The following is a 26264-nucleotide window of genomic DNA, read 5'->3' as shown; positions in this document are numbered from 1 at the left end:
TAGTTCCTTTATCTATAGAAGGAAATTAATAATATTTTATTTTACATGATCATTGTCAAAACTAATTAGATAACATTTGTAAACTGCTTTACATATGACTGAAGCAACGTAAGTATTTAGTTTCGGAACACCATTTTTCAGGATATGAGGTTGATCTATTATAAAAATAGCTTTCCAATATCTCATTGTTTCTTGTGGTGCAATGTTCTACAGGTAGGGTTTGGGGTGGTACATAAAGGCAGATCTTATGTTACAGCAACCTGAAATATATGCTGGTACTTCTTTCTTAGCTAGTCTCTGACTTTGATTTTGCATAGCTGTCTTCACTACTAATTTTTCATCTGGGCACTTCTAATTGGGCATTTTCTATATCCTCCATTTCATATCTAATAGGCTTTAACTGCATGTCCTTTTTATAGCTACTCAGAAGAAATTATAGCGAAGTACTCTGAGACATTAGGTATGGAAAGTATTCTTTCTGAATTTGCACCACTGTCCCTTTTCCTACAGTTGCCATGAAGTCAATGTTTCAATTATAGATCTTACACACATTGCTAGGCAACAGGTCAACAACTGTACTCCATTTATTCCAGAGCCAGAAGCATTTGCTTAGCTATAAACTCAGATGCTGTGCTTACTGATGGCTATTCCTAGGTTCATTGTGACTTAGGAAAAAAAGTGTACTTTTGTTGATGATGACTTGTTACCCAAAATTATTTAGCTAATATGTTTAAGAGGAATCTATACTTAAAATGAACTATTTTTCCCATCATCCTCTACACTGAATATATTAAAAATGATGTGTAAGCTTTTCTTCTTGGCACCAGAGATGGTCATAACTGATGTTCAAGAAAACGTGCTGACTGGAAACTACACTGATGAATATCTTATGGAATTTGATGCTAGAAAAGTTTGACAAAACTAGTGTAACGCTTCAAAAACCAGATCTGGTTTGTGTCATTTCTGTTAATTTAATGACTTCCTTGCAAGAGTTTGTCACAAGTTTACAGTCTCAGTTTGACAATTTCAAGGTGCGAGCAAAACAATTAGCAATTGATGATGGTAAGTCCCGCTGTGAACATCACAAACATACTGTAAAGCAAAGCTTTCCAAGTGGCAAAAGTGACACTATACTTCAGTGAAGAAAGAAATTCTAGATTGAGTGCTTTTATGTTATCTTCAACAAGTGAAGTTTGGAAAAATAAAGAAGTGACTGGTATGTTTAACTACCCACAAAGTTTGACTTCCTTAGGTCTCTTGATCAATTATGAAGCGAACAGGAGAGGAAAATATGCATTGAGGCATTACTCAAGGTTTACCCAAATGATCTAGAACCTGAGTTGTTTGCTGAAATTTATCAGTCTTCATCATTTATAAGGTATTGGGACACACAGGACAAAAGTAGTACTGGGATCATCTAGTACAAAGATTGGAGTAATGTCTTCCAGAATATTTTCTATGTGTTGAGACTGTATTTGAGTGTACCCATTGCCAACTGTGAAGCAGAGTAATCTTTCTCTAAGCTTGCCTTATATAGTCTTCAATCTACTATGACAGAAAGCTTAATGCTCTTGCTACCATGTCAGTTGAATGGAATTTACAGCAGACGCAGCCATTTGAGGAAACAAGAATAGAAATTGTGGCATTTAAAGTGGCAAGATGTCAGTTTAAACATAAAACATTGAGTCAAATGAAATGCTGCATGTTTATTCAGGCAGTACATAAATTGTTCATTGCCTTCAATTTTGTTTTTATGTTTTTTCCAGTACTATAAATGATTTGTTGATTGACATAAGCTGGGTACTTTTTTGCTTTCACTAATACCATGTTCATGAAAAGGGGGCCTCCAAAAACCATTAGCCCTAGATCTCCAATCTCATTAATATAGACCTGTGAGGGTGAATGGGAGAGTCTGGAAGAGATGTTGTGCATGCACGGGGGGAGGAGAGTACCTGGGGGAGGGGCTCGGACAGTCTCTCATCTATCTGTCTCCCAGTAACCTCCCAAATTTCCCCCTTTTTCTCCTCTTGCCGCCCCCACATTCTTTTCCTCTCTGTCCCTAACCCCTCCAATTCCCTCATTGCTCTTTTCACCTTCTCACCAGCCTCTCACACTGCCCCTCCTCCCACCTGCCATGTCCTTGAACCAGCAAGGGAAGCAGAGGCCACCTGGCTGCCTGACATTTGGCACCACAATAGCCTCTGGCCGCCATGAGGAGCTGGTACAGCTACCTTCCGACAACCGCTGAATGCAAGTGCTTGCAGTTGAGATGTGGATAGTTGTGACAGGGCTGCTAAATGTATGAGTCTCACACCAGATGCTTGACACTTGCCAGCCCTCCAGACAGTTTTGACCCTGCTGGTAAACATTCTCCTCTGCATCATTTGCCATCTGAACAACGTGTGTCTATCTCTGTCTCAACACTGCATCTTTCAAATCTAATCTAACATACTGTTATTATTGTTACTTATTTGTATTACAGTAGCACCTAGAAACCCTGATCCTGGATCAGGACCGCAAAGTTGTTCACCCCACCTCTACTCTCTCAAGCTCTGTTATGCTTTTTTAAACTCTGTAACTATTGCCTTTCAAGGAACACTGCCAACTGAATTTGGGCCCAGATTTGCAGTTTAGACTTCTTAAAAAGTGGGCATATACAAAACCTATGACCATAACATTTTTTCCATGATTCCAACAGAAAAAGTTGTTTTCTTAACAAATACACATTTCCCTGCTGTGTTTGTTCCCCAAATATTGCAGCTCTAAGAACCTTAAAGTGAAACTAACTATAAACATACTAAATAATATCTAATTTTATATAACACTTTCATCTGTAGATCTCAAAACATTTTAAAAAGCACATTTTTTCAGATGGGGGAAACTGAAGCATGGAGAGATGAAGAAACTTGCCCAAGGTCACCCACCAGAACAGTTTCAGAGCCAGAAATATAAACCAGGTTTCCTGAGTCCCAGTTCAGTACAAAATCCACTAGGCCATATTGCAGAAACAAAAGTTAAAAAAAGAGCATTAATAGTGAACAGTAAATCAGATACTTGAAATTCTTTCATTTTTAACATAACTGTTATTGATAGTGGAAAGACTAACTTATAATTTAAGTTTTTAAAATGGACAATATCTCTATCATTCTGGGATACAGTTTGTATGAAAGAAAGACAGTATATAAAATAAAATTAAGTTGCAATACATACATAAGACTACTATAGTTGGGCACCATACAGTAGCAAAGAAGGATAATTCTGTGGCCTCTCTGACATTCTTGTTCACACTTAAAAAGCCAATGATCAGAATGTGATGTTTTCTCTTCTGATTTTGAATCCAAGATCTCTGTTGAATCAGATTTTTAAAAAGCCTAATCCAAATTTTTCAAATCGGAGTGACTAAATTAGCCTCATACATTACGTTCCTGAATAAGTGGTACAATTTTCAAAGCTTCTAAGCTGCTAATAGGAGATTAAGACACTTTGCCCCTCTGAATATTAGATCACTTATTTATAGGTTTGGCAGAATTTGAATTTTTTTAACAATTTCAACAAGTATCAATGTTTATTTTTAAGCATTATTTTAGATTTTTATCTATTTAAATTTTCACAGTTGTGGGAAGTTATGTTGGAGGAGAGGGTGGACAATTACTTATGACAGTAGATATTGAGATTCAAAAAGTTAAACTTTTATAAACTGTTAAAAACACAAATTGTCAACATCACATGTCAAAAATATACAAAGTAAATATCCTTTAATCAACAAATCACAGATCTGTTTTTACTATTCATTCACTAGCCCATTTGTAACAAGCCTAATTTAAGAGTGTAAATCCTTGGATTTGAATTCTAATATTCTCAAGCAGCATTTTTCTTACTTTGCCTATCTGTAAATTTAGATTATTGATGGAAATATTTTTGTTGATTTGTATGTACAGTAAAATTGAAGTTTACCAATACAAATCTAATCCTTCCAAGCCTACTTATTTGGGAACCTGATTTTAGGCACCCCAAGTTTGAAAATCTATTTTATCCCTATGTTACACCAACTAGCTCTGATTAAATTCAAATAAAAATTAAAGGTGTCAATCATCTCTGATGTAAGTGCTCAGAAAGTTAACATTAAATTTATTCACACAAAATGTTGAGTGTCGGTAAAATAGATGTTTAATTAATTAAGTGACTCAGAATGACCACAAGCCTCTTTAAAACTCCCATATTAAATACGTAAGCAGAGTCTATATGAGCTCTCCCCTGACATTTAGTGGTGAGCTGTGGAAAAAAACTTCAGAAGCTGATCTCATTTGCATGGACTCACCCACCATGCCTAGGTGCTGAGCATGATGGTATTGCTTGCCCAAATGATCACTTCTGGCTGGTTCTGGATCCCCAGTCTCCTTGTTATTGGGGCAGAAGTAATAAAGGGTTGTTATCCTTGTTGTGTGAACTGGGGGAGCAGAACCGTACCTGGCATACCCTAATGGAGGGACTCACCCTCAACTGAACAGCACTCACTAGGCAGGGAACATAGGTTCCAAAGGCCACTGAGTGGGGTAGGGGTAGAACCCCTAGTCCTAGACACCATTTACCCATCCTTTCTCCATGGTATAATAAAGCTAATTTAGACTCAATTGAGAGTCTTGTAACAAGTGGTAGAGCTACAATCACTGATGTCTAGGTCTAAGTATTAGACCTACTTTGGAACAGTGTCTCTATTACAAGAGACTGCCCAGTGTGCACTGGGAGTGAGGCTCCTCCACTAGCAGCTGAAATCACTGAGAGTTGAGTGCAGGGGAGCCCTGAAGACATCTTGGTGAGTGGGCAGCTGGTGAAGAGGCATGGCAAATGGCTAGCAGGGTGGCTGGCAGAGATGTGTGACCAGTAGGGTTGTTTGTGGAGAAGCATGGCAAGTGGCCAGGGGGGAGGCTGGTGGAGATGCATGGCCAGTAGGGTGGCTGGCAGAGAGGTGTGACAAGTGGTCAGCAAAGAAGCTGGCCAGCAGCGGGCCAGGGCAGAGGCCCACAGAAGCATGGCAATCAGCTGTTGGGGTGATGAGCGAGTGCCAGAGCAGTGAAGCATGTAAGGTGCCTCCTTAACCTCCCTGCTTTCCACACAGAGTGGGAGGTGAACTCTGCAGATGAACCTCTGAACTTTGGGGCTGCACTGGCCAAGGGCAGCAACTATGAGTTGGGTACAGAGAAGAGGCGGGCACATTAAAGGGACTTTTGGGTTGCCGGGCTTAAGACCCTGTGAGGAAAAGGACACTGCTCATGGTTTGTGATTATGTACCCTAGTTGTGATGTTTTCCAAAATTAATGCTGAGTTAATGTAGTTGTGTTAAGGTGTTAAGGTGGTGTGTAGTTGTCCCAGATCACTGGGTGGGGGCTCGAGCCAGTTTTGTGTTGTATTGCTGAAAAGGAACCCCTAGATACTGAAACTTGTTGCTACTGGCTCCACCTGGCAGAAGGGCTACAAACACAAATAACAATCCTCTGGGACAGCGGGAGGGATAATATTCACCAATATTAAAATGAAACATCTCCCAGTGTATCACTGGCAATGTAGTGGAATCCTATCATTGCAACAGATATATAAATATTTTTCTATTGTAAGTGTTATTTCAAGAATACATGCAAACAATATACAAATATTTACACACATTGCTATAGCATCACTGTCTTCCTGTTTGAATCTGATTCTGTATGAAGATCATTCACTGACATTGCTTAAACTAGTATAAACTAGCACAAGACATGAATAAATAAGGAAGACATTTTAGTGACTTTCTACAAGAGTGTAAAACTCTGGAAAGCCTCATACTGATTTAGTCTTTTATTAATTTTTTTTCAAGTAATGTCACAGCTTAGTTCTTCTATGCTTGTTTTGAGACAGAAAACTCAGTAAACTTTGAGATTCCAAATTGGATTATCACTCTAATCACAAGGAGTCAATGTCAAGAAATATCTGAAAACCCAAAGAATCCATAGACTTGGTATGTAACTAGTGCACAGAGGTAGTTCTGTATTATCGTCTTGTTTCTTATAATAGGCAATTTTTCACAGTTGTCTTTTCAAGAGACTAACATCCCCTTCTAACCTGTTGACTGGGAAATTCTGTGAGTAACAGGCAACACTTTATGGTAGCACAGATGGCAGTTTATTTCAGAAATAGAAGTTTAAACTCATGGAACCATAAGGATCTCTACCATTTGATGTGCTTGCTATGATAGAAAAATCCCGCATTTGCAGGAAGCTTTGAAATGACTTCCTTACCTAGCAGCTGGCAAAGATGAGGAGATAAGTGAACACAGCCCCAAACCACAATTACACAGCTATGGCAGGAATACATCTTAACTCCTAACAAACAGCATCTCTAGTTTATCATGTTAGTTTGAACCTGACCTCACTATCGGAAGTTCAGATTTGTCTCTCTCCTACCCCCACCCCCCATGCCCCGTTCTGCTCCATACCACAATTGACCATGTCAGAAAGCATTTGGAAGCATCATTTACAACACAGGAAAGAACTTAGTCATCTTAATGTCCTGTCTGGGATGCAACTGTTGAAAACAAATCTACAGGTTTGTATTGTGCTGCAGAGACTTCATTATCTAGCATGCTCCTTCTTGCACTATGCAGATTTTTTCAGGGCCGGAGAATTCCAAGCTTTGCTGTACCACCTTTGCGCCAACATCTGTGTAGCTGAAACCTCTGCAACCACTCTCTTTATGAGTGATCCTAAAATGATTATTCCCAGTGACTTTCTCAGTTGGTGCAACCCTTGGCAACAGGCTACTATGCAGTGATGATGAACACTTTCCAAGTTTGGTAGCTTTCTTGCCTCACTTCCCAAGGAAAATTCACAAAGTCTCTAAAACATAATATCCAGGAGTTCTCCAAGCTGTCCTGGCAGTTTCTTTTAACCAAGATTAATATGCAAATAGATTGAAACAACTAAGAATGAATAGGACTGAACTAAGGTCATTATGCACAGTCGGAGAAAGGGCCCAAAGGATGAATGTACTGTGGCAAATCTTGATGTCCTTACTCAGCTTTCACTCAGTCCTCATGTAAGTGGACTGGTGTTGAAGTAAATGGGAGTCAGCCTGAATTAAGGCTAATAAAAGCAGAGGGCCTGGTGCAAGGTGTTGAGTGCCTTTTGTGATATTTGAGCATTCTCTGATCAGACTGAAATCAATAGGAGTAGAGGCTGCGCAGCGCCTTGCATGATCAGCTCCTCAGTTCAGGACTTCTGCTGGTCAGAGACAGAGTAGAAGTCCAAGCTGCCATTTCCTTGTCTGGTGCTACAATGTGCAGCGGAAAGGTGTGCGCAGAGAAACGATTTATTTCTTGCTAAAATCTTGCAACTACCTTTACCTGGTTCTCTGAGATTGCCTGACTCCTTGAGCAGTTGCCAGTTGCTGGAACTGACATGGGAAAAAATGTGAATGGGAACTGAACCACAGAGTATTGGGAGAGAGAGATCAAAATCTCTCCAATGCTGATTTTAATGTGAACCATGGAAAGCATTTATGGCATTTGATTGACAATAGGCTCTTGTATTGATTTTTAACTATAACTCATCTAAGCTGGGGAAATACATCACCACATTTCAGACAAATAGTCTCTAGAAGGATCTACTTTTCTCATTTACACCACAGTTACATCTTAAGGAAATAAATCTTATGTCTAGGTGTTGATTATGCCATTTAGACACTATGTGGGTGGTGCAGAACAGATGATGCACTAGATCTTGTGGTAATAGTCTTGTCTTCTGATAAAAAAGGAAGTTATAGTTTATTGGTAACATATCTTGTCTGACAAATGCTAGCTTAGAAGTAGTGACTCAATGGAGGAAAATAACTGTCTTTTTAATAGCGATGATCAACAAATGAACATGTAGCAGACAACAGAAACAGGAAACATTTTACAAACTCTGGGTTTCATTTGTTCATTACTCAGAGAAACAAACTTCAACTACCAAACCAGTTTCCTTAGCGTGTCTTTACTTACTAGAGAAGGGCTAAAATTAATCCCCACACACACACCAGCTCTGAATCTCTCATTTTTGCATCTCAAAACCATCTGTTATTTACAAGTGACATCAAAAATTTGAATATTGAAGAATTGGCTCCCCCTAGTGGACTATGCTCATGAAACACTGGAAAAAATAGCAAGCAACTTTCAAGGAGAAACTAACATCATTAAATAAAGACATTGCTATATTTCCTTCTAATAAAATCATCCCTTATTTCAATCCTAACTACTTTGCCCCTCTACTAATGTGAGCAGTAACATGTGCTAAAACAGTTATCCTCAATTAAGAATTTTTTTGAGAAAATAGCAATTGGGATTATAATAGAAAATTGCATGGTTACTGAATAGTTACTCACCCTAGCATAGTTAAGGTTGGAGCTAAAATGCAGTATGTAAATACTATTCTAGTATATTCATTGACATTCACCAAAACAAACAATTCATGCTGGCTTAACAATGACCCAGAAGGACTGCAGTTGCTGTCAGCAGAAGTCCACTCACTATACAAGTTATCTTTATCCCAAATAATTAAAGTTTCAATAAATTAACTTGCTCCCAAAGATGACATGCAATGGATGGATCACAGCTGCACTGCAGAAGCAACAAACTCATGCTGAGAGAAAAGATGTGCAGGCTGCTCTAGGATTCACAGCTCTCTAATTTGCAGAACAGCACTGCAGTCAGTTTTCTAGGGGTGGAAAGTGGATGGAGAATGGTTGTGTCTGAGGAGACAGGTGTAAGTATGGGTCTAAGGGCTGCAGTTGACTTGGCCCTTGGGAAGGCTAGCCCCTGTCCCCTCCCCTTCTATCTAAGGCTCCTTCCCTTCCCTCCCCCTCCTTTCTGTTCCCATCCCCCGCAGGAGCCTAGAGCACACCCTTCCCACCCCAGCTGCCAGCACCAGTGCCAGGCAGCTGGGCAGCATGGCCACAGCACCTCCTAGCCCTGGTGCACCAGGCAGCATGGCCCAGCACCAGCCACCCCAATACCCTGTGGCAAACTGGCCAGCTCCAGCCAACTTGGGCCAGGGCAGAGCTGGAACTGAAGGAGGGGACCAGAAGGTGGAGCTTCTGTAGTGAACTGCTGCACACAGCCATGCGGTTTTCCCAATCCCTGCCTCCAGGGCACATCTCCAAATTCCCTTGGGCAGCATGTGAACTGCTGGCTGGGGGATGCTAGCCCCAAGCCCCTCCCCCTTCTGCCCAAGGCTTTGCCCCTTCCAACCCCTAACCAGAGCCGAGATACCCCCAATGTTAGGCCACCAGCTCAGTCCTGCCCCAGGTTAGGCCCCCAGCCCCAAAGGAGTGCCGGGAGAGCGAGTGGTGCATGGCACCCGCCTCCCCAGCTCTAGAGAGTGGAAACATAGGTGGCTGCAGGCCCCCCAGCCCCAGAGTGCTGGGTAGGTGGGCAGCACACAGACGCAGCCTCCCAGTGTGCTGGGAAGGAAGGTGGCATGCAGCCCGAGCCTCCTCCACCTCAGCTGGAGCTCTGGGGGCTGGAGGACTGGAGCCGCATGCAGGGAGTGGTGGTAAGCAGAGGGCAGGGCCACACTTGGCTCTTTGGGGAGGCACAGTGACCCGCCACCCGTGCAAATTCCCACACTCACAGCATTGTCTCTTATAAGGGAGCATCTCCAGATCAGTCTTTCATAAACATCTCTACAATCACTGCCTTCCAAAGCCCTAGTAATTGCTTTCAAATGTTGGCACCTCTGGAAAACTCTCAGCCTGAGAGGATTATAGATTAATAGACTTTAAGGTCAGAAGGGACCATTAGGATCATCTAGTCTGAGCTCCTGCACAATGCAGGCCACAGAATCTCACCCACTCACTCCTGTAATAAACCCCTAACCTATGTCTGAGCTACTGAAGTCCTCAAATCATGATTCAAAGACTTCAAGGTGCAGAGAATCCTCCAGCAAGTGACCCAGGCCCCACATTGCAGAGGAAGGGGAAAACTGCCCCAGGGCCTTTGCCAATCTGCACTGGAGGAAAATTCCTTTTCGATCCCAAATATGGCAATCAGCTGAACCCTGAGCATGTGAGCAAAACTCACCAGACACACATGCAGGAAAGAATTCTCTTTAGTAACTCAGATCCCACCCCATCTAACATCCCATCATTGGCCATAGGGCATATTTACTGCTAATAGTCAAAGATCAATTAATTGCCAAAATTAGGCTATTCCATCATACCATCCCCTCCATAAACTTATCAAGCTTAGTCTTGAAGCCAGATATGTCTTTTTCCCCCACTGCTCCCCTTGGAAGGCTGTTCCAGAACTTCACTTCTCTGATGGTTAGAAACCTTCATCTAATTTCAAGTTTAAACTTCCTGATGGCCAGTTTATATCCATTTGTTCTTGTGTCCACATTGTTACTGAGCTTAAATAATTCCTCTCCCTCCCTAATATTTATCCCTCTGATTTATTTATAGAGAGCAATCTCCCCTCAGCCTTCTTTTGATTAGGCTAAACAAGCCAAGCTCTTTCAGCCTCCTTTCATAAGACAGGTTTTCCATTCCTTGGATCATTCTAGTAGCCCTTCTCTGTGCCTGTTCCAGTTTGAATTCATCCTTCTTAAACATGGGAGACCAGACCTGCACACAGTATTCCAGATGAGGCCTCATCAGTGCCTTGTATAATGGTACTAACACCTCCTTATCACTACTGGAAATATCTCACCTGATGCTTCCCAAGACCACATTAGCTTTTTTCACAGCCATATCACATTGGCAGCTCATAGCCATCCTGTGATCAACCAATACTCCGAGGTCCTTCTCCTCTGTTACTTCCAGCTGATGAGTCTCCAGCTTGTAACAAAAATTCTTGTTATTAATCCCTAAGTACATGACCTTGCACTTTTCACTATTAAATTTCATCCTATTACTATTATTCCAGTTTACAAGGTCATCCAGATCTTCCTGTATGATATCCTGGTCTTTCTCTGTATTGGCAATGCCTCCCAGCTTTGTGTCATCTGCAAACTTTATTAGCACACTCCCACTTTTTGTGCCAAGGTCAGTAATAAAAAGATTAAATAAGATTGGTCCCAAAGCTAATCCCTCAGGACCTCCACTAGTAACCTCCCTCCAGCCTGACAGTTCACATTTCGGTATGACCCATTGTAGTCTCCCCTTTAACCAGTTCCTTATCCATCTTTCAATTTTCATATTGATCCCCATCTTCTCCAATTTAATAATTCCCCATGTGGAACCGTATCAAATGCCTTACTGAAATAGAGGTAAATTAGATCCACTTCTTTTTCTTTGTCTAAACAAATCTGTTACCATCTCAAAGAAGGAGATCTGGTTGATTTTGCAAGATCTACCTTTTTGTAAAACCATGTTGTATTTTGTCCCAACTACCATTTACCTCAATGTCCTTAAAATTAAATATCTCTCTCCAGAAATAAATGCTCTGATTGCAGCACTTTTTCCTTCAGCTTCCAACAGGGAGCAGCAGCAACTTAACAATTGATTTTACCATGTACACACAAAATGGAAGAATTTTTTCCATTGATAATAATTGAAATGTACAGAGAGGCAAAAATAAATGCTGCTCAAGAACTTAGTTTGATTTAAGGATGTTTACTTCGTATATTTTGACATATGATGTTGACAATTTGTGTTTTAACAGTTATAAAGCTTTAACTTTTTGAATCTCAATGTCTACCATTAAATAATTATTGTCTGACCCCACCATAAGTGACAAAAATAACTAATTGCTTATGTAAGCAGAGTCAGGATGAGCTCTACCCTGACATCTGGTGGTGAATTTTGGGGAGTGTGGAAAGAATCTCAGGGACTAGATGATCATATTGGTCCCTTCTGACCTATGAGTCTATGAGTGTGGAAAGGAATTCCAGGTATTTGCATTGGCACACCCAGCCCACCTAGCATAAGCCCACAGCAGCCTGGGATGGTTATTTTGACAGCTGGGATCCCCAATTTCTTTGTTATTGGGGCAGGAGGAAAAAAAGTGCTCTCATCCTAATTATGTGAATGAGGAACTATGAGACTGCTTTATGACAGAAATGACTCAACCTCAATTAAGTAGTACTTGCTAGACAAGGGACATGGGTTCCAAAACCCAGTGAATTGAGAGAGGTTGGGGACTGGTGTGTGTACCTGATGGTAAGGGCCCCTTTTGAGGGCCTGGAACACCAATTGCACATTCTCCTCTCTCCACTGTTAAAGAGTAGAGCTAATTTTGATTCCATTAGGAGTCAATCTAAAGACTGCTGAGTTGAATTCATGTTGGGCCAATGGTGCACCAGCACCGGGGCTCTCCTACTAAGAGCTAAAATCACTAAAAGGGCTGAGCTGAGATCACTGAGTGCTGTGTTAGCTAGTGGTGGAGCCTGAAGACCTATCGCTAAGAGGCTAGCAGAGCGGAGCAGTTTGCAGCATGTTGGAGCAGCCCATGGAACAGTGAGCGGAGTGGAGCAGTTTGCAGGGATGGCTGGAGTGACTCACGGGTCGGCTGGAGGAGCAGCACAGCTGGTGTAGTGGAGCTGGTCGGGGTGAAGGCTGAGGCAGAACTCCACGGAGAGGTGGAGCAGTTGGCCCTGGCCCATGTAAGGTGACCCTTAACACCTTGTGTGGGCTTCCCCTCCTCGCATTTCCACCCAGGCTGGGGGGGAGTAAAACTCTGCAGATAAACTTTTAAACTCTGGGATGGCACCGACCAGAGACTTTCGGGTTGTTGGACTTTGGGGTGATTGGACTTAAGACCCTAAGGGGGAAAGGACATTTCCAGACGTACTTGGAGGTGGGTTTTTTGCTTATGATTTGTGTTATAATCCTATTTGTGGTATTTCTCCAATGTGATGCTGCATTGTTTCCCTCCTTTATTAAGAGGATTTTGCTACACTCAGACTCAGTGCTTGAGAGTGGGGAAGTATTGCCTCCTAGAGGTGCCCGGGGCTGGTGGTAAGTAAGTGTCCCAGGTCATTGGGAGGGGGCTCGAGCCAGTTATGCATTGTGTTATTGAAACGAAACCCCTGGATACTGAACCCAGCCCTTGTTGCTGCCAACTCAGAGGGGCAGAAGGGTTACACTTAAAAATATATCCATCAAAATTATAATTAAAAAGTTCTGAGCATAACTGAGTTATTTTCCCAAACCATTGGAGAATTCAGCCTAGAGTGTCTCAGTCATTTGCAATTAAGTGTCTCCAACATTGAGCAAAACAAGGAATCCTTGTGGCACCTTAGAGACTAATAAATTTATTTGGGCATAAGATTTCATGTGTTAAAACCCACTTCATCAGATGCATGGAGTGGAAAATACAGTAAGCAGGTATAAATACACAGCACATGAAAAGATGGGAGTTGCCTTACCAAGTGTGTGGGGGGTCAGTGCTAATAAGCCAATTCAATTAGGGTGGAAGTTGCATATTCTCAACAATTGACAAAAACGGGTGAATACCCAGGGAGGGAAAAATCACTTTTGTAGTGCTAATGAGGCCAATGCAATCAAGGTGGCCCATTTCAAACAGTTAACAAGAATATGTGAGTATAGGCAGAGGGAAATTAGTTTTTGTAGTGACCCATCCACTTCCTGTATTTGTTCCGGCCTAATTTGATGGTGTCCAGTTTGCAAATTAATTCTAGTTCTGCAGTTCCTCGTTTGAGTCTATTTTTGAAGTTTTTTGTTGAAGAATTGCCACTTTTAAGTCTGTTATTGAGTGTCCAGTGAGATTGAAGTGCTCTCCTACTGGTTTTTGAATGTTATAGTTCTTGATGTCTGATTTGTGTCCATTTATTCTTTTGCTGAGAGACTGTCCAGTTTGGCCAATGTACATGGCAGAAGGGCATTGCTGGCACAGGATGGCATGTATCACAATGGTAGATGTGCAGGTGAACGAGTCCCTGATGGTGTGGCTGATGTGGTTAGGTCCTATGATGGTGTCCCTTGAATAGATATGAAGACAGAGTTGGCAAAGGGGGTTGTTGCAGTGATTGGTTCCTGGGTTAGTGTTTTTGTTGTGTGATGTATAGTTGCTGGTGAGTATTTGCTTCAGGTTTGGGGGCTCTCAGTAAGGGGTGCTTAGTATTCACCCCTTCTTGTGAACTGTTGCAAATAGGCCACTTCAACCTTAATTGAAGTGGCTCATTATCTCTGACCCGCCACTTGGTAAGACACAGCTCCTGGAAAGATGGGAATTGCATTTATACCTGCCTATTGTATTTTCCATTCCACGCATCTGATGAAGTGGGTTTTAGCCCATGAAAGTTTACGCCCAAACAAATTTGTTAGTCTCTAAGGTGTCACAATGACTCCTCTTTGTTTTTGCTGATACAGACTAACACGGCTACCACTCTGAAATCTAACATTTAGGCGAGACAAGGAGAGATAGGAACATCTTCTAGTTTCTACTTTGTTTCCTTGACTTTTGTAACAATTGTGTAGCAGTTCTAACCAGATGGGGAATCAGATCCCCTGTTGCCTGATCACCCCAAGGCCCATTAACAGTAGTGAGGACTAGGTTGGGCAAAAAGTGCAGTGGCAGACCCTAGTGGGTAAGCACCAGTTCCTTTCTGTACACGGCATCAGGGCCAGAATGGATAAAGCTTGATTGTTTTTAAATAAGATTTTTTAAATTTAAACTGAATACATTTGGTTTTTAAAATAAACCTATTTAAAATTAATTTTGAAATTATTACAACTCTTGAGTCTTATTTAAATTATATTAGATTATAATATGTTTAACATTTTAAAGAAGTATTAAGCAGTACATGTTTCTGATGTTTTAAACAAAGTCAAATCACTGAACTGGTGGAAGTCACTAGCTAAGCCTCTGGAACAAGAGGTTGTTGAAGTGCAGAGCCAGTTTTTGATGGCAGTAGCCTCTTCTGCAAGTGCATAGAGAATTTCTCATTTCAATTTATTCAGATAGTTCAAGTTCAAGTTAATTCAAAATCTAACAAAAATAAATGAGAGCTGAAAAATTCATGAAAGTATGTTTTCACCTTCCAATCTCTGAATAAAATAAAACTATGTGTGAGAGGATGAGATTTACAAGTTCTAAATTCTTGACGGATCTGGTGATCAGAAACAGTTAAATTCACTAACTCCAGATAATACTTTTGTTTAATAAATTGGTTACTTTTAATTGCAATAGATGTTTTATAAACATTTTTCTTCTGTATCCAGCATACTTATGGTAGTTTTATTTAACTAAAAAATTAAAAATACTGTTTGTGGATTTTTAATTGAATTCTAAATTCTATCCGCATAGAGCTTGACACAAATCAAATAAATATTAATCATATTATAAGAAATGCATCATTCACCATTTTCTAACATACTAAAATGAATTAAGAATCTAAATAAATATATGTAAAGGTATATAATTGCTTAAATAAATGTGTATAGATGTGGTCTCTCTGCTACATAGTGCATTGTCCTGGTCAGCACAAAGTACGAAATTTAGAGTTAAGGTTACAAGTCAACATGCTTTAAAGATTACCAACCAATGGTAATCCACTTTTCTTTAAGAAAATAACTAAAAAATGTTAAACAAAACAAAATAGAATATTTAAATAAATGGTTTCCTATTTGCTGATTAAAATTGCTCTTAAAGTCAGTGATTTTAATCAACCCATCCTGCTCACATCTCTGTTCTCACATCTTATGTGTTTGTGATGACACGAATGGTCAGTCCCCTGGATTTACGGGTTCCCACCTTTGATTTATGTTGCAGACACTAACAGCTGGCAAAGATTGGGGCATTATTAAATATGGATGCAGGAGTTAAAGCCTTTCAACAGCACTTAAAGCAATAACTTACAATGAGCTCTACAATGACATCAGAGGTTAGAATGGCTACACAACATATCTGCGCAAATATCCAAAAGAAGGTCTGACTCTTAACCTTTTAAAAGGGAAGTGGTAGAATCAGTTCATGCACCCAACATCACGTGAGAAACGCAATAACCAAAAAAAGAGACCAGTGCATTTTAAGAAGTGTTAGGGATAAAACTGGAAAAAAGGAAATCAAATCTTAACTGTTGTACAGAACAGCAGAATGAAAGTATAGCTTATTCCTGGCTATGAATCCTAATTATGCAAATGTTCCTGCACATGAGTGAGTTTATGCACATGAATAGCCCCACTGAATTCAATGGACAGCGTATTCATGCCATCTGCTGTGCTCAGAGTAAATTAACATCATTTGCAATTCAGCAAAACAAAGTTTATCCCTTTCCTTAAGATGTATGCAACTAGTACCAGTCAAACTTCTTTTGGCACAAACTGATTAAGATTGAGTTTTGGTAATAGACTAGACTTATCAACTAGTGAGGATTTGTTTATTCTTCCAGTTTATAAAATGCACCTTTAAGCAGGGGCAGCAGAACCAGAAGGAACTTTTTTGGGGAGAAGGTTAGCACCCCCACAATAGAAATTTTTTGTTGGCTCCACCCCCCGACAAACTCCCGCACACACCGTGTGTGTGTGTCTGTGTGTAGGCGAGAGTAGGATCCAGAGGGGTTGGAGTGGCTACCTTAGGGCCCAGAATTAGACCAGGGAGTAGATGACAGGACCTGGAGGTTCTGGAACAGGCCCAGGAGCAGGAAGGAATTCCCCAGGACTCTCCTGTCCATCCTCATCCCCCACTGAGTCTAAAGTATCTCCCCTCTCTCCCTCTCCTATCCATGCACCTTCCCATTTGCAGGGAGCTTCCTCCCTGTCTTTATGCACAAAGAATCATAAAGATGTAAGGCTGGAAGGGACCTTGACAGGTCATCCTCCCACACTGAGACAGGACCAAGTAAATCTAGACTACCTATGACAGATGTTTGTCTAACCTGTTCTTAAAACTTCTGATGACTGGAATATCCACAACCTCCTTTGGACACCTATTCCAGAGCTTAAGAAAAAACTTGCTAATCATAAGGATAGTTAATATTTAACCTAAATCTCCTTGCTGCACATTAAGGCCATTACTTCTTGTCCTGTGTTTGCAGGACCACCATCTTTATAACAGCAACAAAGAGACCTGTGGCACCTCATAGACTAACAGATGTATTGGAGCATGAGCTTTCGTGGGTGAATACCCACTTCGTCAGATGCATGCCTGTTATAAGGCGTTTATAACAGGCCTTAATGTATCTGAAGACTTATCAGGTTCCCTACTCAGTCTTCATATCTCAGGACTAAACATGTCTGATTTTGTTTTACTTGTCGACATAGGTTCTCTAACTTTGTATCATTTTTGTTCTTCTCCTCTGAACTCTCTTCAATTTGTCCATGTAAAAAAGTGCACTCACCTCTGATGTGCTTCCTTGTGGCTTGGTTTGGCATGGCAGGCTCTTTTCCCATATGACACACCCTGCTGACTGCTACTCTGACCCAGTGGTTGTCTCTTTTCCTGTAACTCTGCCTCCATCCAGGTTACAGTTCAATACTACCACTTTTGGGGTCACAAAGACCAATAAATGAGTCCAAAACCCTTACAAAAAAAGGTTCTTCAGCCCTAACTCAGGGCATCAGGATCTTCACTCCCTTCTCTTGGGACTTTCTCACCCTTGTCCCCTACTCAGGGCCTTACACCTCATACCAGGGGTTGCTAGGAAAACCCAGGCCCTCCCACTCAACTGGGTTCCTGTCCAGGGATGCCGGTACAGGCAACTGAGGTTTACTTCACCAGACTTCTTGTTGCCACATCCCAGGTCTTCTTCCTACCCAACCTTTCCCAGGCCTTCTCCCCCACAACCTCTCTAGGTTCACCCTTCTTTTAGCACCAGGACTCTCAGGGCCTTCTCCTGTAATCCCCCAACAAAAATCCCAAACCAACAAGTATAAACTTCTGTCCTCCTGGGACTTGACCTTTCATCTCTCTCTAATTTCTCCTACTCTACTCACCAGTTAAATGTCTGCCAAGGGTCTTTGCCGGGGAACATCTACAGATTATACTCCACCCCAGTGAATACTCTGTGTCTCTCCTATCTGTTTGCTAGTCTTGACTACTCAGGCAAGGATCTCAGGGTTTACTTTCCCTTGAGCTTCCTCCTTGACCCTCCCAGAGGATCTAATCCAAGAGAGTGACTATACAGTGCCTTTCTCTCTTCTCTACAACTTCTTCAGTTTAAATTAACCACTCAGCTCTTCTCCCAGCTGGGACTCATCTTTAATTAAGCCTGACCCACTCTTCAGGTGCAGCTAGGTAGCATAATTGACTCTCAGGACAGTAACACTTTCAGAGACTGTGTGGGGTACACATCTTATCACAGTTCACAACTTTCTAAAACTGTGCAACTGTAGCAGGGTGCTGGTGCAAAAGCACCTAATTAGCCCCTGCTCAGTCAGCTCCAATCAGGGGAAGCAGATTGGGGCTGATGGAAAAGGCTTGATGGCCTGACAAGCCAAGGGCTATCAATGCTGGGAGGGGGCCAGAAGGCAGGGGGCATTCAGGGAGAGGTTAGTTAGTCAGTCAGTCAGTCAGGGAGGGAACTGGAGGCCTCCTAGCTGAAGGCTGACTTTGCCTGTAAGGGAGGTGACTAATCCTGTAAGGCTTGTATATAGACAGACACTGGTGGTGGGAGAACCTTATGTAAATAAAGACACAGGTGTTATACAACCCTGAAGCCTCTGTGAGCATTATTGGGGCAGCATGTGGGACCCAGGCAGAGGGGCCGGTTGTGAACTCTGTTACAGATACCCATAGCTGAACACAGGACTCCAGCTGAAGCCTCACCAGTGTGAAGTATACTGGGACAATTACTACCCAGGTCTTACATACAACACTCCTTTTAATACACTCCAGAATTATATTTGTCTTTTTTGCAAGCACATCACATTTTTGACTCATTTTCAACTTGTGACCCACTATAACCCCAAAGTCTTTGAGTGCACAGCTGTTGTTCCCTGTTTTTTAATTTCTGCATTTGCTTTTCCGTCCTAAGCATGGTACCTTGCATTTATCTTTATTAAATTTCATCTTACTGAATTCAGACCAATTCTGTTTTATCAATTTTATCATGTTTTCAGACTAAGTTTCCAATTTATCACCATCATTTTGAATTCTAATTCTGTCCTTGAAATCCCTCCCAGCTTGTTATCATCCACACATTTTATAAGTGTACTCTGTACGCCATCATCCAGCCATATATAAAGTACTGAGTAGCATCAAATCCGGAGTACACCCTGGCAGGACCCCACAAGTTACATCCTCCCAGTCTGATGGAAAACCATTGATAGCTACTCTTTGAACACAGTTTTTCATGTCCATGAACTTCAAAATTCAATAAGATCAGACATTGCTCATATCAAAACTAGTGACCAACTCTGCTATGTTCCCTGAATGCTGAAAAATACAGGCACTGAGGGTGAAATTCAACCAAATGGCACATAAAAGTGGCTTCCCACAGTTCATTTTTTTACAGGGCCAACAGTATGTTAGTTGTATTTAATCCCAGCGCTGAGGCTCTGAGGATTTGGAATGCAGAAGAAGAGGGTGCATGGGAGGGATCTAAACTAGAGTTGAGCTAATAATTTATTTTTTTAGTTTGATGGCTGAACCAAACACTCTGAAAAAAAAATTGCTTCATTTGAACTGAAACTGAATATCCTCAGTCTTTTCTTACCAAAATGCAAGTGAACTTGACAAGGGTACAGCTGTTCCTCTACATTTGAGTGTCAAAATACAAGAGAATGCACTGTGCACCACAGATCCATCTTTTAATTGAATATCAGCATAGCTGGCTATTCGGTGTCCTTGTATAGACCACTGAAAGCGTATGTTTATTTGGCATTTCTGCCTTTGCAACAGAAAACATACTGGCCTTATACAGTGATGGGTTAACGTTTTTTACTGATGGGGTTAAGAGTTTCAGTTTTGATCCCCTTCTCCATAGGCCACTGCATGTAAAGGCGGGAAGTACAATCTTACTGAGTCATGGATGTTACTTTCAGCAAATGAATAAACATTAAGTGTATTCAGAGATCCACTGAACACTGTGTACAAGTTATGTGACAGCATTCAGGAAGTCACAGAGAAATGCATGACTGAGCCAAATTCAGTTGAATCAAAATGCTAGAATTGTCAAAGTGGTCGAGTGCTTGGGATACAAGAAGGGAAGGAGGGTCGCATGGCTCATTTGAGAGATTATGTGGTCATGAATTATAAGATGAATGTTGCTCACAATATTGCAATACATGCCCACTGCAGAGCTGCAATGGAAGCCAAAGCCATCACACTTGAGGAAGCTTCTCCCGGGAATGACATACTCTACTTATATAAACATTCCCACAGCCTCACTGCCGATGAGAAAGGTCATTCACTGAGAATGGTCTACTCCAGTTCTGGTCAGATAATCAATATAGAAGTAAAGTGCATAGTGCACTGGAGTGAACATTTCAGCCAACTGCTGATGGTACCCCAACTTTCTTTGGACCCTGACATTAAGGTCATTGCCAAATTGACCTATTCTGCCCAAAATGATCCTTTCTTCACAATATCACTTATTAAATAAAGACAGATTCATATTATTCTTATGAGACTTTCTTGGCTCATGCTGGCTTGTTCCACCGTAACCTTATTGAATGTTTGCTTGTTATATTGAATTGCACAACTACACAGATATATAATAGTGCATCTAAATAGATGCTAACAATGTGAAAATATATCCTGCATTATTCTATTACCCCTTCAGGTATGGGGTATGAGGACAGAAAAAGATATTTTGCATTAGCACTAGTGATGGAAGTTCTGGACTTATTGGTTCCAAGAGACTTAATTAGCACAAAACAACCAGCTTTTCTTCAGGCTCATTGGAATCTATTACCTGACTTGACTTTCACCTCACAGGACTACTGAATATCATTTTATGTCCTCAGGGCAATGAAGCTGCTAATTCCATTCTTAAACTTTCAGGTTTGTGTGTTGCAAAGTACAGAGGCAAAGTAATGGCTAAGAGGAAATTTCAAAGTGACCCAGCTGCATTTCCTTGAAGGAAGCTAGAGTTCATGTACAATGGCGTTATTAGAAATGATCCAGATCAGTTCAGAAAAGTTCAAGCAGAATACTTCTGAATATATGGTTAGGTAGGATCAAGTATAGTACATGTCCAAATGAGAAGTAAATGTTATTAGGAATGAGGATTTTCTTGGAAGCAGAGGCCCTCAAATGATATCAGTGGGGGACAAGTGCCAATTGGTGATAGTACCACATCTTTAAGATGCTATCAGGAGTCACAAAAAAAATGACTATCTTCCAGGTCAAGCAAATAGCTAAGTGGGTTGGGTACTACAGTCTTCATCCATTTCTAACCGCTTTTGCTACCGTCTGCTGGAGGCCCTGTCCAAAGAAGAAAGTATCCTTTTGAGGAAAATAATGGCAGAGAAGTTAGACCTGCAGGAACTGCTTAGGGATGCCTTACAGCATCAGCCATGGAGGAAACCATTGAGAACTGATCCTCCATTAGCTGGAAGGACTGGAAGAGGACAAAAGCCAATCAGGCCTGATGGCACTGTAAACTGGCCTGGCTACTTCATCCAAGAGGCAATTCTGTCTGAAGCTGGAGGAAGTATCTTTCCTATCTTAACTCCAAAAGCCAGTTTGTTCAGCCAAAGGCTGCTTTTGTTTACTTTGTGGAATGTAAAACCCAAGTGGCCACCTTGAGTTGAATATCAGTTTGACTGATGTAAAATTACAAGGAGTTTGTTTCTGAGATGCTCCACTGGCTCAGGTGAACTCATAACAGATGTATTATGGAAGTCATTGACAAGTCTTCCTGTTACATTTGTGTCTGTTATTTTCCCTGTCACCCAACATTAGAAATAAAACCAAAACCAGCATCTTTTATTTAAGAGTATTTATTAGTGTTGGTTGTCCTAAGACAGAAGTGGTGCTGTTACTTCAAGTCCAGTCATGCAGTCCTGTTTCACTGCTTTTGCAACGATAAGATAAGTCCAACAGCAAAGTAAGAGAACTTAGCAGTCAATTGCTTTTAGATAGTAAATTAAATTCTGGTCTCGGGTACTTGCACACAAATGTCAGTGACCTCAGGATCAAATACATATGTGCATGAGGGCAAAATTTGGCCTTAAGACATGTAAGGAAAATGTTATAGTATTAAAAATGGAAGTGAAATAACTCTTAGGATGCTAAAGGGATTTCTACAGAATCTATCCACCTTCATCCATCAAGGCCTATAAATTCTATACTCTTAGTTTGACCAAACATCTTGATTTCAATTTTCAAAATAAAACTGTACAATATTAACTTTTCAGTTTGTTAAAATCTTAACTTGCTTTAATTATCTAGCTGAATACAAAGGCCAAAACTCTGCCCTCAGTTACACACAGGAGTTCCCACTGGATTACATTAGTACAATCAATAACAGAATTTGACCCATATTTCCCATTTTAAATTCAGATGACATTGTTTCTGTTAGTTGGAAACCTCTGTGGTCTTGAAAAAGGTGAGCACTGAAGGACATAAGGATAGTGCGAAAATGCCTTTTCTAGCCATTAGTAATTATACATTTTTTTCCCTTAGAAATATCCATAAAAATACTACTGCTAAAGCTAACATGGTTGTTATTGAGATCCAAACACAGATTCCACATTTTCATGTTAAGGTTAGAGTTTGCCTCGAGTAATTTTTGACTTCTCGGCATTAGATTAATTGATCCACGACATTTCACTACTCAGCATTTCAGAATCAGAAACACAGATCTGCCTCCAGAGGAAGAGCAGTAGAGAGCACAAAGCTAACTAGGCTTTGGGATGTAGGAATTTCCTCAGTTGAAGACACCCGATTTTAGTACAGATTTTATTGGAAAGAAGCTTTCACCACCCTTCCCTTCAGAGGCTGAGGAGGGCGCCAGTTATCCACCATGGGGCGAGCAGGTTCTGTCTCAGCATTGATGGAAAGGCTACGGAGCTTTGCCATCTGCACGGAAGCAAAATTAAAATGTCAATATAGAATTCACTTAGGGGCAAATCCAGGACGTAATGCCTAGACCAACTAGCTGGGCCAACCACTGGGTGTTGGGCGGGAATGTCCCTACAAAGTCACAGGAGCAACTGCATGGAGACTACTGCAGCCTAATGGCTGGAATAGCCTCTAGGGATCCTTACACAGTAAATCTCTATAGCAGTGGATCCTCTGAACATGCCTGGCTTCTTCATGACCCATCTCCTCACATCCTTGCACTGAGGAGTTCTATGATGCGCAAGGGATAGGCAGCCCTTGTGTGCCCCTTGTGCTGTGGAACGGCAATGGAAATTACTCTTCATGATCAGAGAGGGAGGGTCAGCATATAGAGGATGACAGAAATCATGGTGACAGCTTTCCTGCAGAGTACTTAGTTAATATTTTCATAAGGCAGTGAAAAGTTCGTCAGCTGGATTTTTAATCTGAAACACAAATAACAAATCCATCATGGACCTCATGGCTCACTGTATCCTGTGTTCAGAATGTACAGCTGTCTTGTTAGGTTGGTGAAAAAGCAAGAGTGCTTTACCACGGTTTTGTTCCAATGAAGGAATGTAATTCTATTTTAGAGAACAGAGGCATGTGTTTTTCATTCCATGGGGAATCTGCCTGCTGCAGTATAAAAGGGAAATACACAGTGAGTAGCTGTACCAAAATGAAAAGCTCAGTTTGAAATTGCACTGGTGAATTATGACCTTTGATGACAGTGTTTTAGCTAGAACATCACTGGAGTGACTGGGTAATGCACTGAGGCTCTCACTAGGGCTGGGGGAGAAGAAATTTTTCCCCTAAACCCACAGAGCCGCAGTGGCTGCAGTAACCCTTGTGGCCAGTGTGCTACCATCTATGGGATAAAATGGCCTGGGGATCTATTGCCTAGATAACACAGCAACACTCTATAAATAGCGATAGGAGATAGATGGACAGACAGATACTGTGGATAGATCCAGTTCAACTCCTGCTTTCTCCAGCTCAGTCTTGCCCCCAGGCTCAATGTGATGGGGTGCAGGGAGCACTGGTTTACAGAGTTCTGTGACATGCAATGGGTGTGGACCACTTATGCAGAGGCCCTAAATCCTCTCCCCTCCCTTTCAGCACAAGAACTGCATCATTTTGTCCTAGCAATAGAGTCCCCAGAGGTTGTGGGGGAGCTGTCAGGATATGGTCCTTTGTGAGAAGCCCTTGGGGCTGGATTTTCCAACAAGTCCTTTGCTTCAGTAGCAAGCTGAGGCATAGACTATATCCTGCTGTGGTATAGTAGGAAGACCCAGTACTAGTGACAGCAATATTATTAAGTAGGATGCTGCCTCCTGCAATGCTTTGGATGGGTTAGAAGCAGGACCTTCAATTTGTTTCTCTTTTGCTGAAAAAATTAAAAATCCAGGGTTAGCCTCTCTTTGTGTGATGCCACAAGCAGCATTTTCCAAGTACTCTTCAGGACTTGATAACGTTCTCTGGCTCTGCACGCAAAGGGCCTTACTTCCAAAGGAACCCACTCCTGCTGTATCCCCCGCACACTGGAGTGCACCAATGAGTGTTTGTATATGCATTTGCTGTAAAGTTCCATGCACACCAAGGGTGTTGTAGAAATAGGATAGTAATAAAGAGTGAACTGGGTAATGGCTCAGAGCCTAATGCGTACGGGGCGAGCATATCTTTCCAGGTGCACCAGTTGCACACTGGACAATTCAGCCCTCAGTGTCCCAGCCATACAGAAGGAGAACAATCTTGACCTCTTTGGCAAAGGAATTAGCACTTACGACAATTACTGTCAGCAAGTCTAAATGTTAGCAGGTGTCTAGGATTAGAGATTTTTAAGGGTCTGATCCTGTGGACTTCTCTCAGGTGATGGTCACTTACATTGTCAGCTCCTTGGGGCAGGGCCTGTAATTTTGTTCAGTGTTCGTGCTGCTCCCAGCACAGTGGGGCCTTGGTCCATGCCTGGGGCTCCTTGGCACTACTACAAATATCACTGCTAATAATTCTGTCCATAAAGCAGCATAACCCCAAATAAACAACAAAGCACCAGCTACAACTACTGATTACCCACTTTTTGAAATGATCAGGCTCTCCGGAGGAACCGATCAAGGTGCTCCCTTGCAGGTTACACACAGGCCCTGCTGGCTACTGGGAGAACAATTAATGTCTTGCCTAAAACCTGCTACTGGCAGCATTTAGAAGGAAGAGCACTGTCTGAATATAGCAGTGATCAGAAACTCATCAGATGGAGTTGGATCAATGATTCAGCACGTAGCGGTTACATTCTAAATGAATTTCACACTAAGCTCAACACTTAAAGTGGGGGAAGAAGAGGAAGTTGATATTTTTATTGCTGATGCAACACAGAGCTGTTCACTAATAGCTATGCCTTCATCAGAGTTCCAAATACACCTGAACATGATCCCCTGTAATGTAATAGCGGAGTCAGTAATGAGGCTCTAACCAGACTTGCGTTGTTGAGCCAGGAAAGCTGACCAGAGCCAATCTGCATTTTGCATGCAAGGAGAAGCTTTCAAATATCTAATACCTTTATATTTTGGTGTAAATAGGGAAAAATAGGGAAGTGACCTCCAGACCAGCTCTGTATTTGAATGAGCTATGTAAATGCAGCGATGAGCTATGTAAATATAGTCATGCAGAAGCTTGTGTTAGCTTTAACCTTTGGGAGTAAGGTTCAAGTCAGCCCTCAGTTCTAGTGATCTCACTATACTCCGCTTAGTCCATTTTTCATATAACAAGCAGCCACAAAAGTATCAGGTCAGAATTTGGAAATTAAATTGTTGTGTGATATGCTAATGCCAACTAGAATCTATATGCAGTGTCAAAGGCTTATTTTTACCATATAACACTGGCTTATTTGTATCATATAACAAAAGCACCTTGAGATTCTAGGATGAGAAGTTTTACATATGTAAATACATATGTATAGTCTAATGCATACCTGTGTAATATGTCACTCACTGACTCCTGATTTTCATTTTCCTAGTGAGTTAGAGTCTTGAAATCTGGGACACTCATACATTGTGGACTGCTGAGTATAGGAACAATCCTAGATTAGAAAACTGATCTTTACACGTGAGATCACCAAAAGGATCATGGTAATTTTTATAAGATTTCTACCATTTAAGTGCTGGGGAAGTGGGGGTGGAAATGTACAAATATATTTATTTCTCCTCAAAGACCATCATCTTGGGTCTTTGAGCCTTCAACTCAGAGAAATGAAGGTCACCCAAAGTTACCATTTCTGTCTACTAGAATTTAGCCAAGAAAATTTCCAGAAATGTAC

At 41.4% G+C, this 26264-nt stretch overlaps 1 protein-coding gene across 9 annotated transcripts in view; it reads right to left on the bottom strand.

Annotated features, from left to right (window-relative positions):
* Nucleotides 1-21838: 21838 nt before the first annotated feature.
* Nucleotides 21839-26264, bottom strand: part of LOC115646922 (carbonic anhydrase 3-like) — a 98981-nt gene continuing 94555 nt past the window's right edge. For all 9 annotated transcript variants that reach the window (XM_030553385.1, XM_030553386.1, XM_030553379.1 and 6 more), the window contains one exon: nt 21839-22933. In XM_030553385.1, the coding sequence (XP_030409245.1) occupies nt 22814-22933 (120 nt within the window). In that variant the 3' untranslated portion in view covers nt 21839-22813. The remainder of the gene's footprint in view (nt 22934-26264) is intronic.

This window comes from Gopherus evgoodei, chromosome 2 (genome assembly GCF_007399415.2).
Source record: "Gopherus evgoodei ecotype Sinaloan lineage chromosome 2, rGopEvg1_v1.p, whole genome shotgun sequence".
In the NCBI taxonomy this organism is placed as follows: Eukaryota; Metazoa; Chordata; order Testudines; family Testudinidae; genus Gopherus; species Gopherus evgoodei.
Note: the sequence above shows the minus strand (reverse complement) of the source record. Positions and strands in the feature narration are given on the sequence as shown.